General features: G+C 43.7%; 1 protein-coding gene across 8 annotated transcripts in view; it reads left to right on the plus strand.

The window, feature by feature from the left end:
• The window catches only part of LOC106592409 (dystrophin), a 429,474-nt gene extending 413,776 nt beyond the window's left edge, over positions 1 to 15,698 (plus strand). For 7 of the 8 annotated variants that reach the window (XM_082963700.1, XM_082963702.1, XM_082963703.1 and 4 more), the window contains 7 exons: positions 1,620 to 1,685; positions 3,149 to 3,214; positions 7,441 to 7,599; positions 8,635 to 8,878; positions 12,071 to 12,185; positions 12,388 to 12,477; positions 13,066 to 15,698. In XM_082963700.1, the coding sequence (XP_082819826.1) occupies positions 1,620 to 1,685; positions 3,149 to 3,214; positions 7,441 to 7,599; positions 8,635 to 8,878; positions 12,071 to 12,185; positions 12,388 to 12,477; positions 13,066 to 13,163 (838 nt within the window). In that variant the 3' untranslated portion in view covers positions 13,164 to 15,698. Of the gene's footprint in view, positions 1 to 1,619; positions 1,686 to 3,148; positions 3,215 to 7,440; positions 7,600 to 8,634; positions 8,879 to 12,070; positions 12,186 to 12,387; positions 12,478 to 12,755; positions 12,782 to 13,065 lie in introns of all 8 variants that reach the window. The other variant, XM_082963704.1, reaches the window with a different exon arrangement.
• The last annotated feature ends 44 nt before the right edge of the window (positions 15,699 to 15,742 follow it).

Consider the following 15,742-nt stretch of genomic DNA (forward strand, 5'->3'; position numbering starts at 1 on the left):
TGTTATAACTCATCCTGTCACTGTACTGTAGTCTATATGATGTTATAACTCATCCTGTCTCTGTACTGTAGTCTATATGATGTTATAACTCATCCTGTCACTGTACTGTAGTCTATATGATGTTATAACTCATCCTGTCACTGTACTGTAGTCTATATGATGTTATAACTCATCCTGTCTCTGTACTGTAGTCTATATGATGTTATAACTCATCCTGTCACTGTACTGTAGTCTATATGATGTTATAACTCATCCTGTCACTACTGTAGTCTATATGATGTTATAACTCATCCTGTCACTGTACTGTAGTCTATATGATGTTATAACTCATCCTGTCACTGTACTGTAGTCTATATGATGTTATAACTCATCCTGTCACTGTACTGTAGTCTATATGATGTTATAACTCATCCTGTCACTGTACTGTAGTCTATATGATGTTATAACTCATCCTGTCACTGTACTGTAGTCTATATGATGTTATAACTCATCCTGTCACTGTACTGTAGTCTATATGATGTTATAACTCATCCTGTCACTGTACTGTAGTCTATATGATGTTATAACTCATCCTGTCACTGTACTGTAGTCTATATGATGTTATAACTCATCCTGTCACTGTACTGTAGTCTATATGATGTTATAACTCATCCTGTCACTGTACTGTAGTCTATATGATGTTATAACTCATCCTGTCACTGTACTGTAGTCTATATGATGTTATAACTCATCCTGTCACTGTACTGTAGTCTATATGATGTTATAACTCATCCTGTCACTGTACTGTAGTCTATATGATGTTATAACTCATCCTGTCACTGTACTGTAGTCTATATGATGTTATAACTCATCCTGTCACTGTACTGTAGTCTATATGATGTTATAACTCATCCTGTCACTGTACTGTAGTCTATATGATGTTATAACTCATCCTGTCACTGTACTGTAGTCTATATGATGTTATAACTCATCCTGTCACTGTACTGTAGTCTATATGATGTTATAACTCATCCTGTCACTGTACTGTAGTCTATATGATGTTATAACTCATCCTGTCACTGTACTGTAGTCTATATGATGTTATAACTCATCCTGTCACTGTACTGTAGTCTATATGATGTTATAACTCATCCTGTCACTGTACTGTAGTCTATATGATGTTATAACTCATCCTGTCACTGTACTGTAGTCTATATGATGTTATAACTCATCCTGTCACTGTACTGTAGTCTATATGATGTTATAACTCATCCTGTCACTGTACTGTAGTCTATATGATGTTATAACTCATCCTGTCACTGTACTGTAGTCTATATGATGTTATAACTCATCCTGTCACTGTACTGTAGTCTATATGATGTTATAACTCATCCTGTCACTGTACTGTAGTCTATATGATGTTATAACTCATCCTGTCTCTGTCACTGTGCTGTGGGGGCTAGGGGCTATATAGAGCTCTATGGTTCATATTGACATGACACTGTCTAGTGGACATGTTAAAGCGGGTGTTGTCTGGATCACAACAGCTGACATCTTTAGGTTTTATTCCCTCTGTGTCTTTCTCTTTCGTTCTCTTCCACTCCTCTCATCTCTCTCTCCTCTCTCTCTCCTGTCTGTAGGCCTGCGTCCTCCCCTCAGCTTTCCCATGACGACACCCATTCACGCATCGAGCATTACGCCAGCCGGTAAGATAAAGACACAACACTCACTTGTATGTACGTAGTTAGACTCTAATCTCTCACCTACTGATTGACTGGAGAGTTACTGTGTCTGACAGTATAGACTCACTCACTGAATGTTGAACTTTAGACCTAGTTACAACCAGATACAAACAGGCATTCTCATGCAATGCTGATTCCACCTTAGGTATAGGTTTTTCTCCCCTTGTTTACTAAAGTAGTGAATCTTTACTCTATAACCATCTACCTGAGGCTTGTACCAAGGTATTCAGCCCAGAGTCCAGGGTCTACCACTGAATTGTCCTGGAACAATAGAGATGGTATTCAGCCCAGAGTCCAGGGTCTACCACTGAATTGTCCTGAAACAATAGAGATGGTATTCAGCCCAGAGTCCAGGGTCTACCACTGTATTGTCCTGGAACAATAGAGATGGTATTCAGCCCAGAGTCCAGGGTCTACCACTGAATTGTCCTGAAACAATAGAGATGGTATTCAGCCCAGAGTCCAGGGTCTACCACTGTATTGTCCTGGAACAATAGAGATGGTATTCAGCCCAGAGTCCAGGGTCTACCACTGTATTGTCCTGGAAAAATAGAGATGGTATTCACCCCAGAGTCCAGGGTCTACCACTGAATTGGGCTGAATTGCCCTGGAACAATAGAGATGGTATTCACCCCAGAGTCCAGGGTCTACCACTGTATTGTCCTGGAACAATAGAGATGGTATTCAGCCCAGAGTCCAGGGTCTACCACTGAATTGGGCTGAATTGCCCTGGAACAATAGAGATGGTATTCACCCCAGAGTCCAGGGTCTACCACTGAATTGTCCTGGAACAATAGAGATGGTATTCACCCCAGAGTCCAGGGTCTACCACTGAATTGTCCTGGAACAATAGAGATGGTATTCACCCCAGAGTCCAGGGTCTACCACTGTATTGTCCTGGAACAATAGAGATGGTATTCACCCCAGAGTCCAGGGTCTACCACTGAATTGTCCTGGAACAATAGAGATGGTATTCACCCCAGAGTCCAGGGTCTACCACTGTATTGTCCTGGAACAATAGAGATGGTATTCACCCCAGAGTCCAGGGTCTACCACTGAATTGTCCTGGAACAATAGAGATGGTATTCACCCCAGAGTCCAGGGTCTACCACTGTATTGTCCTGGAACAATAGAGATGGTATTCACCCCAGAGTCCAGGGTCTACCACTGAATTGTCCTGGAACAATAGAGATGGTATTCACCCCAGAGTCCAGGGTCTACCACTGTATTGTCCTGGAACAATAGAGATGGTATTCAGCCCAGAGTCCAGGGTCTACCACTGAATTGTCCTGGAACAATAGAGATGGTATTCAGCCCAGAGTCCAGGGTCTGCCACTGAATTGCCCTGGACAGTGCTGCTCCTTCTGTACTAATGGTAGTGAAATGAGTGGAATGTGACTAGTGAAATGAATGTGTCTCCCCCACAGGTTAGCTGAAATGGAGAACCGTAATGGATCTTATCTGAATGACAGTATCTCACCCAATGAGAGCATGTGAGCCCACCCCTTCCTCTTTCAATCCTGTCGTTGATTGGCTTGCTTTGTGAATTGGCTCAGTGGGTTACGTATGAAGCTGTGTTGTCTCTGTGAGGTGGGTTCTGTCTAGACCAGTCATGGGTAACGCTTGGAGAGTCTCCTACGGATGGTTTTAAAGGTTCATCTAACTATCACACAAACTGTTAAACTAACTATCACACAAACTGTTAAACTAACTATCACACAAACGGTTAAACTATCACACAAACTGTTAAACTATCACACAAACTGTTAAACTATCACACAAACTGTTAAACTATCACACAAACTGTTAAACTATCACACAAACTGTTAAACTAACTATCACACAAACTGTTCAACTATCACACAAACTGTTCAACTAACTATCACATAAACTGTTCAACTAACTATCACATAAACTGTTCAACTAACTATCACACAAACTGTTCAACTAACTATCACACAAACTGTTCAACTAACTATCACACAAACTGTTCAACTAACTATCACACAAACTGTTCAACTAACTATCACACAAACTGTTCAACTAACTATCACACAAACTGTTCAACTAACTATCACACAAACTGTTCAACTAACTATCACACAAACTGTTCAACTAACTATCACACAAACTGTTCAACTAACTATCACACAAACTGTTCAACTAACTATCACACAAACTGTTCAACTAACTATCACACAAACTGTTCAACTATCACACAAACTGTTCAACTATCACACAAACTGTTAAACTAACTATCACACAAACTGTTAAACTAACTATCACACAAACTGTTCAACTAACTATCACACAAACTGTTCAACTAACTATCACACAAACTGTTCAACTAACTATCACACAAACTGTTCAACTAACTATCACACAAACTGTTCAACTATCACACAAACTGTTCAACTATCACACAAACTGTTAAACTAACTATCACACAAACTGTTCAACTAACTATCACACAAACTGTTCAACTAACTATCCACTAAACAGAGCACGCTGTTGAATATCAACAAAGTTGCAGTTTGGCCAGCCATCTATAGACCATCTGTAGACCATCTATGGACCATCTATAGACCATCTATAGACCATCTATAGACCATCTATAGACTATCTACTGACCATCTATAGACCATCTATAGACCATCTATAGACCATCTGTAGACCATCTATTGACCATCTATAGACTATCTACTGACCATCTATAGACCATCTATAGACCATCTATAGACCATCTATAGACCATCTGTAGACCATCTATTGACCATCTATAGACCATCTATAGACCATCTATTGACCATCTATAGACCATCTATAGACCATCTATTGACCATCTATAGACCATCTATAGACTATCTACTGACCATCTATAGACCATCTATAGACCATCTATTGACCATCTATTGACCATCTATTGACCATCTATTGACCATCTATAGACCATCTACAGACCATTTTCAGACCATCTATTGACCATCTATTGACCATCTATTGACCATCTATTGACCATCTACTGACCATCTATAGACCATCTATTGACCATCTATAGACCATCTATAGACCATCTACAGACCATCTACTGACCATCTACAGACCATCTATAGACCATCTACAGACCATCTACAGACCATCTATAGACCATCTACAGACCATCTATAGACTATCTATTGACCATCTATAGACCATCTATTGGGAACAATCCAAATACAATGTTGTCCTGTCAGGCTTTTATCAGTGAACTATAGAGAATCATCAGTGGATGTTCTTCTATCATTGGCTGCTTTCATAAATCTTCCTCCAATCCCTGTCTGTGCACACGACAGCTTTCTTAACATATATTCGATAAGTCCTTTCTCAGAGCGCAGAACAAGCATTAGAGGCTTAAGGTTTGAGTGACTGATAAGTGGGATACCTGGTATTATTACAACTATTCACAGACAGACACACAGAGAGAGGAGAGAGATAGATACAGAGAGAGAGCCCAGCACATGCTGGATATGTTGAATTGAAATTATTCCATTACTGTCTGCATTTTCACCATCAACAGTACAGCCAGAATGATATCACAACTTTAACCCTACCCCCCCAAGCCAACAGGTTAATGATATCACAACTTTAACCCTACCCCCAAGCCAACAGCCAGAATGATATCACAACGTTAACCCTACCCCCAAGCCAACAGGTTAATGATATCACAACTTTAACCCTACCCCCAAGCCAACAGCCAGAATGATATCACAACGTTAACCCTACCCCCAAGCCAACAGGTTAATGATATCACAACTTTAACCCTACCCCCAAGCCAACAGCCAGAATGATATCACAACGTTAACCCTACCCCCAAGCCAACAGGTTAATGATATCACAACTTTAACCCTACCCCCAAGCCAACAGCCAGAATGATATCACAACGTTAACCCTACCCCCAAGCCAACAGGTTAATGATATCACAACTTTAACCCTACCCCCAAGTCAACAGGTTAATGATATCACAACTTTAACCCTACCCCCAAGCCAACAGGTTAATGATATCACAACTTTAACCCTACCCCCAAGCCAACAGGTTAATGATATCACAACTTTAACCCTACCCCCAAGCCAACAGCCAGAATGATATCACAACGTTAACCCTACCCCCAAGCCAACACGTTAATGATATCACAACTTTAACCCTACCCCCAAGCCAACAGGTTAATGATATCACAACTTTAACCCTACCCCCAAGCCAACAGGTTAATGATATCACAACTTTAACCCTACCCCCAAGCCAACACGTTAATGATATCACAACTTTAACCCTAACAGCCAGAATGATATCACAACGTTAACCATACCCCCAAGCCAACAGGTTAATGATATCACAACTTTAACCCTACCCCCAAGCCAACAGGTTAATGATATCACAACTTTAACCCTACCCCCAAGCCAACAGCCAGAATGATATCACAACGTTAACCCTACCCCCAAGCCAACAGGTTAATGATATCACAACTTTAACCCTACCCCCAAGCCAACAGCCAGAATGATATCACAACGTTAACCCTACCCCCAAGCCAACAGGTTAATGATATCACAACGTTAACCCTACCCCCAAGCCAACAGGTTAATGATATCACAACTTTAACCCTACCCCCAAGCCAACAGGTTAATGATATCACAACTTTAACCCTACCCCCAAGCCAACAGGTTAATGATATCACAACTTTAACCCTACCCCCAAGCCAACAGGTTAATGATATCACAACTTTAACCCTACCCCCAAGCCAACAGGTTAATGATATCACAACTTTAACCCTACCCCCAAGCCAACAGGTTAATGATATCACAACTTTAACCCTACCCCCAAGCCAACAGGTTAATGATATCACAACTTTAACCCTACCCCCAAGCCAACAGCCAGAATGATATCACAACGTTAACCCTACCCCCAAGCCAACAGGTTAATGATATCACAACTTTAACCCTACCCCCAAGCCAACAGGTTAATGATATCACAACTTTAACCCTACCCCCAAGCCAACAGGTTAATGATATCACAACTTTAACCCTACCCCCAAGCCAACAGGTTAATGATATCACAACTGAGCCTTCCCTGTGGCTCAGTTGGTAGAGCATGGTGTTTGCAACGCCAGCATGGTGTGTGCAACGCCAGGGTTGTGGGTTCGATTCCCACGGGGGGCCAGTACAAAAAAGGAAAAAAATGCATGAAATGAAATGGATGCAATCACTACTGTAAGTCGCTCTGGGTAAGAGCGTCTGCTAAATGACTAAAAAAAAAAAAAAAAAAAAAAAAATTTTTTTTTAACCCTACCCCAAGCCAACAGGTTAATGATATCACAACTTTAACCCTACCCCCAAGCCAACAGCTCTACATATCAAAGGATATGTATTTGTCAGAGTGGATAATTGAACATTGAATTGAATGAAATATACTTGAATACTGAACAACAATCTGTGGTAAATGTGTCAATTTATAGCTGGTTGGCTCCTCTCTGTCTCTCTGGCTCTCTGGCTCTCTGGCTCTCTGGCTCTGTGTCTCTGTGTCTCTCTGTCTCTCTGGCTCTCTGTCTCTCTGTCACTGAAAATGAATGTTGTTAGTTGACTGGCTGGCCGTTGTGAGGCTGTTAGGTGTGACTGGCAGCTAATAGCAACCTCTCTCTGTGTGTATGTCCCCCCCTCTCCTTCCCCCTCCCTCCTTCTATCACTGTAGTGATGATGAACACCTGCTGATTCAGCACTACTGTCAGAGTCTGAACCAGGGCTCTCCCCTCAGCCAGCCACGCAGCCCCGCCCAGATCCTCATCTCCATGGAGAGTGAGGAGAAGGGGGAGCTGGAGCGGGTGCTCAACGACCTGGAGTCAGACAACAGGTGAGGGGAACAGTGTGACACATTCATACCAACTGATCCCAACACAGAAGTGATGTAGACAAGCTTCACCATCGAACGTCCATGTTGGATCCAGACGATTCTACAGTTGTGTCAGTCGCTTTACAGTTGTCTGGTGGGTTGATAGGTTATCACTAGTTACCACAGCCACAAAGTCATAAACCCCACCTATTTAAAAAATATACATCTAATTTTAAGGGCACTCCGTTCATCCACCTCTGGCCTGCTCGCCTCCCTACCTCTGAGGAAGCACAGTTCCCGCTCAGCCCAGTCAAAACTGTTCGCTGCTCTGGCACCCCAATGGTGGAACAAGCTCCCCCACGACGCCAGGACAGCGGAGTCAATCACCACCTTCCGGAGACACCTGAAACCCCACCTCTTTAAGGAATACCTGGGATAGGATAAAGTAATCCTTCTAACCCCCCCCTTAAAAGATTTAGATGCACTATTGTAAAGTGGTTGTTCCACTGGATATTATAAGGTGAATGCACCAATTTGTAAGTCGCTCTGGATAAGAGCATCTGCTAAATGACTTAAATGTAAATGTAAATGTTTAAACCTAACCCTAACCACACTGCTAACCTTATGCCTAACCTTAAATTAAAACCTAAAAGGATTATTTTTTTTATCATGAAATTTGATGATATTATAGCCAATTTTGACTTTGTGGCTGTGGTAACTAGTGGAAACAGAGTTGATAGGTTACTGTAAAGCACTTTGTGACTGATGTTGTTGTAAAAAAGATACAAAATAATTTGATTGAGGGATTAATTGACTAGACTGAGCTGAGTTAGCCTGGGTACCAGTCTGTTTGAGTTAATATTCAACTCCTTGGCATATCACGGAGTGGAATGTTAGGAAACAGGTTCTGGATTTCAGGCTAGAGCTGAGTCCCGTTGTGTACATGTCAGTCAAGGGCACATCAACAGATTTTTCTCCTAGTCGGCTCGGGGATTCACACCAGTGACCTTTCGGTTACTGGCCCAACACTCTTAACCACTGTCCGCTCCCTCTCAGGAAGCTACAGGCAGAGTATGACAAGTTGAAGAAGGCCCATGACCACAAGGGTCTGTCCCCGCTCCCCTCACCCCCGGAGATGCTGCCCGCTTCACCCCAGAGCCCACGGGACGCCGAGCTGATCGCTGAGGCCAAACTGCTGAGGCAGCACAAAGGACGGCTGGAGGCTCGCATGCAGATCCTGGAGGACCATAACAAACAACTGGAGTCACAGCTACACCGGCTCAGACAGCTACTGGAACAGGTACTAAAACACACACAGTACACACACACACTATACACACACTATACACACAGTATACACACAGTATACACACACACACAGTACACACACTATACACACAGTATACACACACACACACAGTACACACACACACTATACACACACTATACACACACTATACACACACACACACACAGTATACACACAGTATACACACACACACGCTATACACACAGTATACACACACTGTACACACACTATACACACACACACACAGTACACACACAGTATACACACTATACACACACACACACAGTATACACACAGTATACACACACACACACACGCTATACACACAGTATACACACTATACACACACACACAGTATACACACAGTATACACACACACACACAGTACACACACACACTATACACACACTACACACACACACACACACACACACACACACACACACACACACACACACACACACACACAGTATACACACAGTATACACACAGTATACACACACACAGTATACACACACACAATACACACACACACAGTATACACACACACAATACACACACACAGTATACACACACACACACACACACAGTATACAGATAGTACACAGACATACAGTATACGCACACACGCACGCACACACACACACACACACAGTATACAGAAAGCACACACATGTGAGCACACACACCAGATCACACCAGACAGAGTCCAAAACCAGTTATGTCTGTCTGTCTGTCTGTCTGTCTGTCTGTCTGTCTGTCTGTCCTACATGACCAAAAGTATGTGGACACCTGCTTGTTGAACATCTCATTCCAAAATCATGGGCATTAATATGGAGTTGGTCCCCCCTTTGCTGCTAGAACAGCCTCCACTCTTCTGGGAAGGCTTTCCACTAGATGTTGGAACATTGCTGCGGGGACTTGCTTCCACTCAGCCACAAAAGCATTAGTGAGGTCGGACACTGATGTTGGGCTATTAGGACTGGCAGTCGGCGTTCCAATTCATCCCAAAGTTGTTCAATGGGGTTAAGGTCAGGGCTCTGTGCAGGCCAGTCAAGTTCTTCCATACCAATCTCGACAAACCATTTCTGTATCGGCCTCGCTTTGTGCATGGGGGCATTGTCATTCTGAAACAGGAAAGGGCCTTCTCCACAAATTTGGAAGCACAGAATCGTCTATAATGTCATTGTATGCTGTTCCTTCACTGGAACTAAGGGGTGTAGCCCAAACCATGAAAAACAGTCCCAGACCATTATTCCTCCTCCACCAAACTTTACAGTTGGCACTATGCATTGGGGCAGGTAGCGTTCTCCTGGCAGCCACCACACCCAGATTTGTCCGTTGGAATGACAGATGGTGAAGCATGATTCATCACTCCAGAGAATGTGTTTCCACTGCTCCAGAGTCCAATGGCGGTGAACTTTACACCACTCCAGCCGACTCTTGGCATTGCGCATGGTGATCTTAGGCTTATGTGTGGCTGCTTGACCATGGAAACCCATTTCATGAAGCTCCCGATGAACAGTTCTTGTGCTGGAACTCGGTAGTGAGTGTTGCAACCGAGGACAGATGATTTTTACACGCTAAGCGCTTCAGCACTCGGCGGTCCCATTCTGTGAGCTTGTGTGGCCTACCACTTCCCGGCTGAGCCGTTGTTGCTCCTAGATGTTTCCACTTCACAATAACAGCACTTACAGCTGACCGTGCCAGCTCTAGCAGTGCAGAAATTTGACAAACTGACTTGTTGGAAAGGTGGCATCCTATGACGGTGCCACGTTGAAAGTCACTGAGCTCTTCAGTAAGACCATTCTACTGCCAATGTTTGTCTATGGAGATTGCATGGTCGTGTGCTTGATTTTATACATGTCCACATACTTTTGTATATATACTGTGTCTGTCTCCAGACTGGTGAGTGTGTGGGATAATGCCTGTGTCTGTCTCCAGACTGGTGAGTGTGTGGGATAATGCCTGTGTCTGTCTCCAGACTGGTGAGTGTGTGGGATAATGCCTGTGTCTGTCTCCAGACTGGTGAGTGTGTGGGATAATGCCTGTGTCTGTCTCCAGACTGGTGAGTGTGTGGGATAATGCATGTGTCTGTCTCCAGACTGGTGAGTGTGTGGGATAATGCCTGTGACTGTCTCCAGACTGGTGAGTGTGTGGGATAATGCCTGTGACTGTCTCCAGACTGGTGAGTGTGTGGGATAATGCCTGTGTCTGTCTCCAGACTGGTGAGTGTGTGGGATAATGCCTGTGTCTGTCTCCAGACTGGTGAGTGTGTGGGATAATGCCTGTGTCTGTCTCCAGACTGGTGAGTGTGTGGGATAATGCCTGTGTCTGTCTCCAGACTGGTGAGTGTGTGGGATAATGCCTGTGTCTGTCTCCAGACTGGTGAGTGTGTGGGATAATGCCTGTGTCTGTCTCCAGACTGGTGAGTGTGTGGGATAATGCCTGTGACTGTCTCCAGACTGGTGAGTGTGTGGGATAATGCCTGTGTCTGTCTCCAGACTGGTGAGTGTGTGGGATAATGCCTGTGTCTGTCTCCAGACTGATGAGTGTGTGGGATAATGCCTGTGTCTGTCTCCAGACTGGTGAGTGTGTGGGAAATGCCTGTGTCTGTCTCCAGACTGGTGAGTGTGTGGGATAATGCCTGTGTCTGTCTCCAGACTGGTGAGTGTGTGGGATAATGCCTGTGTCTGTCTCCAGACTGGTGAGTGTGTGGGATAATGCCTGTGTCTGTCTCCAGACTGGTGAGTGTGTGGGATAATACCTGTGTCTGTCTCCAGACTGGTGAGTGTGTGGGATAATACCTGTGTCTGTCTCCAGACTGGTGAGTGTGTGGGATAATGCCTGTGTCTGTCTCCAGACTGGTGAGTGTGTGGGATAATGCCTGTGTCTGTCTCCAGACTGGTGAGTGTGTGGGATAATGCCTGTGTCTGTCTCCAGACTGGTGAGTGTGTGGGATAATGCCTGTGTCTGTCTCCAGACTGGTGAGTGTGTGGGATAATACCTGTGTCTGTCTCCAGACTGGTGAGTGTGTGGGATAATGCCTGTGTCTGTCTCCAGACTGGTGAGTGTGTGGGATAATACCTGTGTCTGTCTCCAGACTGGTGAGTGTGTGGGATAATGCCTGTGTCTGTCTCCAGACTGGTGAGTGTGTGGGATAATGCCTGTGTCTGTCTCCAGACTGACTCCAAGGTGAACGGTACAGCCCTGTCCTCTCCCTCCACCTCGTCCCAGCGCTCTGATACCAGTCTGCCTCTGATGCGTGTAGCAGGCAGCCAGACTACAGAGACCATGGGTGAGACTGGAACTCCACTCAGCACAATATCACCAGCTATGAGCCCACTGGACCAGACTGGTTGTTACAGTGTTATGTCATATTTTGGGACGCTATGGTCCGGTTGATGCTATACTGGTTTTAAAAATACGTTTCCGTATGAAGTCTTTGTACTGACCTGAAGTCGTCTTTGGACTGGTTGTAATCATTTTCTTTGCTGTAGGTGACGATGAGCTGTCGAGTCCGTCCCAAGATGCATTGGGGCTAGAGGAGGTGATGGAGCAGCTGAACAACTCCTTCCCACACAGCCAAGGTAGAACGCACACACACACACACACACGGACATCCTACTCACTCAAGCAATTTCCATAGATGCACACATCACCTCATATTAGAACTACAGTCCAGGCGGTTCATTCTCCTCATGATCTAAACAGTAGGATCAGCCTCAGTGGCTCATCTTGACTACTGTTATTCATTCTACACATTGACTGACCTCTTGAAGTACATGGAACCTTTTCCTCTCAGTCCTCTGATTGTTCCCTCCTTTCTCTTTATTTCCTCCTTCCCTGTTCTGTGGCTGTGACCCAGGAGGTCGAAGGGGAAACCAATGAGAGGTCAGTGGGGTCACCAGCCCCGTCTACTGTACCCTCCTCTCCTGGCCAGTTCTCCCTCCTCTTCTCTCCTCTCTCTATTTCATTCCTCTTCCCTATTCCTCTCTGTTCCTCTCTATTCCTCTCTATCTCTCATATTTCTTGGTGTATTTTGTGTTTGTTTGAGGGGGTGGGGTGGGATTGTTTACTTTAGTATTTGAAGATATGCATTCATGAGTGTTTAATATTTGGGTGAGAGTGTGTGTCTGTTAGTCCATCTGACGGTTCCTTCTGTCCCTCCTCTCCAGGACTGAGTGTAGGCAGTCTGTTCCACATGGCAGATGACCTGGGTCGAGCCATGGAGTCATTGGTCAACGTGATGACGGACGAACAGAGTGGCGAGTAGCGACAGACGAGGGCCCGCCCCTTACCCACTCCCCCCCCGCCCCCCCGCATGCTTTTCTAGTCAAAACAACTGGATTGGACACGTTTACAAAGAGAAAAATACATATATTTTTGTGAAGGATCAGCATTACAAAACTTGTAGATTTCAGTAGTTTCTTAAAAGTATTGAACATGGTTTTATTAACAAAAGGCAGGTTTTTAAACTTCTATGCAATTGTATAAAAAATAAGAGAAAGAAAAAGTATGTGTAAATCTTGTGAACATATTTCCATTTCTTTGTATGGAGCGCATTTCACAACATTTGTATCGAAAAGAAAGATTGTAAACATAAGGGTGCTTTATATTACAAAACTATGTTTATTATAACAACAAAATACGAAATACTGTAAAGGCAATGCAGTCGTCCTGTACCCTTTCAGCGTAGAGACTGACTGTGTGTATGTATGCACGTTTGTGTGTGTCTTGGTACGCAAGGATGTGTGTGTGACGTGTGAAGGTAATCTATTTTCCACATTGCATTATAGCTTTTGCTTTGGGCTGATATTGTTTATCAAACCATCCATCCATCCATCCATCCATCCATCCATAGGTCATCTTTTTCTTTAGTAGTGTCTGTTTGATGATCATAATATGATACTATGCCCTTTGCCTGCATTCACCGCAGCTCTGGTCCACTCCTATGTGTTGAATCTACCATGAGGACCCATAGAGCTCTGGTCCACTCCTATGTGTTGAATCTACCATGAGGACCCATAGAGCTCTGGTCCACTCCTATGTGTTGAATCTACCATGAGGACCCATAGAGCTCTGGTCCACTCCTATGTGTTGAATCTACCATGAGGACCCATAGAGCTCTGGTCCACTCCTATGTGTTGAATCTACCATGAGGACCCATAGAGCTCTGGTCCACTCCTATGTGTTGAATCTACCATGAGGACCCATAGAGCTCTGGTCAACTCCTATGTGTTGAATCTACCATGAGGACCCATAGAGCTCTGGTCCACTCCTATGTGTTGAATCTACCATGAGGACCCATAGAGCTCTGGTCCACTCCTATGTGTTGAATCTACCATGAGGACCCATAGAGCTCTGGTCCACTCCTATGTGTTGAATCTACCATGAGGACCCATAGAGCTCTGGTCCACTCCTATGTGTTGAATCTACCATGAGGACCCATAGAGCTCTGGTCCACTCCTATGTGTTGAATCTACCATGAGGACCCATAGAGCTCTGGTCTACTCCTATGTGTTGAATCTACCATGAGGACCCATAGAGCACATACTGAAAGGTCCAATCGGATATTAACAGCAGTTATTGTTGTTTTTCAAATGAAGGATTGGGCCTTTAACACTGACAGAAAGCAAGTAATAGTGTTGTTTTAATACCTATTCATAGTAGTTTTGTAGGATTATGGAAGTGAATTTGAATTGAATACCATTTAAAATAGAGCTACAGTAGTGTGACATTCAGCTGGTTGTAATCCTGAGATGATTTTATTGATTTGAAATCTATTTGATCTGAGTTCTCTCCTAGTGTGATTGGGAGTGTTTTAAGATACACGTGTATGATTCTAGAACGCCCAGTAATGCAAGCTCTACCTCGTTTTAATTGGTCGAAACCCAACTTTCACATTCTTTTTCATTCTGATCCATCCCCTGTTTCCCTTCCTAGGAAGGTGCAGAAAATATTCTACTGTAGTTGGATGCCATCTAAAATAACCCACCCATGTTCTGAAATGGAATGACTCCCTCCAGATACATACACTGTAGTGTCCTCAGCGTAGTTGGATGCCATCTTTAAGAACCCACCCATGTTCTGAAATGGAATGACTCCCTCCAGATACATACACTGTAGTGTCCTCAGCGTAGTTGGATGCCATCTTTAAGAACCCACCCATGTTCTGAAATGGAATGACTCCCTCCAGATACATACACTGTAGTGTCCTCAGCGTAGTTGGATGCCATCTTTAAGAACCCACCCATGTTCTGAAATGGAATGACTCCCTCCAATCTGAATGTGTTCAGATACATACACTGTAGTGTCCTCAGCGGTTCATTAAGACATAGAAAGGAAATGTCAGACAACTGGACCAGGGTGCACTACTGTTATCCATCCTGGACAGACTAGAGTTGATCTTCTGTGTGATAATGCATTTGTTTTCTTTTATTTGTGTGTTCCTTTATGGAATTGCATGGTGTGGGGGCGTTATCAGTGTGTGTGAGGTCACAGTTGATTAAATATTCCCATGCTTATTTAAAATCCAACCAATTGAAGGTATTCTTCATGATTATATTCTAGTTTCATGACAACACCTTTTTATTTGTTTTTGCACCATGGTATAGCAGCATGATCAAAGATAATGATTCATTACTCCAATACACTGCGTTATTCATTTCTAACCCTGGAGTTGTATTATCCATCTTTTTCAATAACTCATCTGTTTCACAACATATCAAATTCCACCAAATATATGCCTTACTACTGTATTATACAATGCTTTACTGTGTCTATCAATAAAGCGGTGATGTTGACTTGAGCTCCCTCCTTGTCTTTCTCTAAACCATTTCAGACACACACCAC

This window comes from Salmo salar, chromosome 17 (genome assembly GCF_965601325.2).
Source record: "Salmo salar chromosome 17, fSalSal1, whole genome shotgun sequence".
In the NCBI taxonomy this organism is placed as follows: domain Eukaryota; kingdom Metazoa; phylum Chordata; class Actinopteri; order Salmoniformes; family Salmonidae; genus Salmo; species Salmo salar.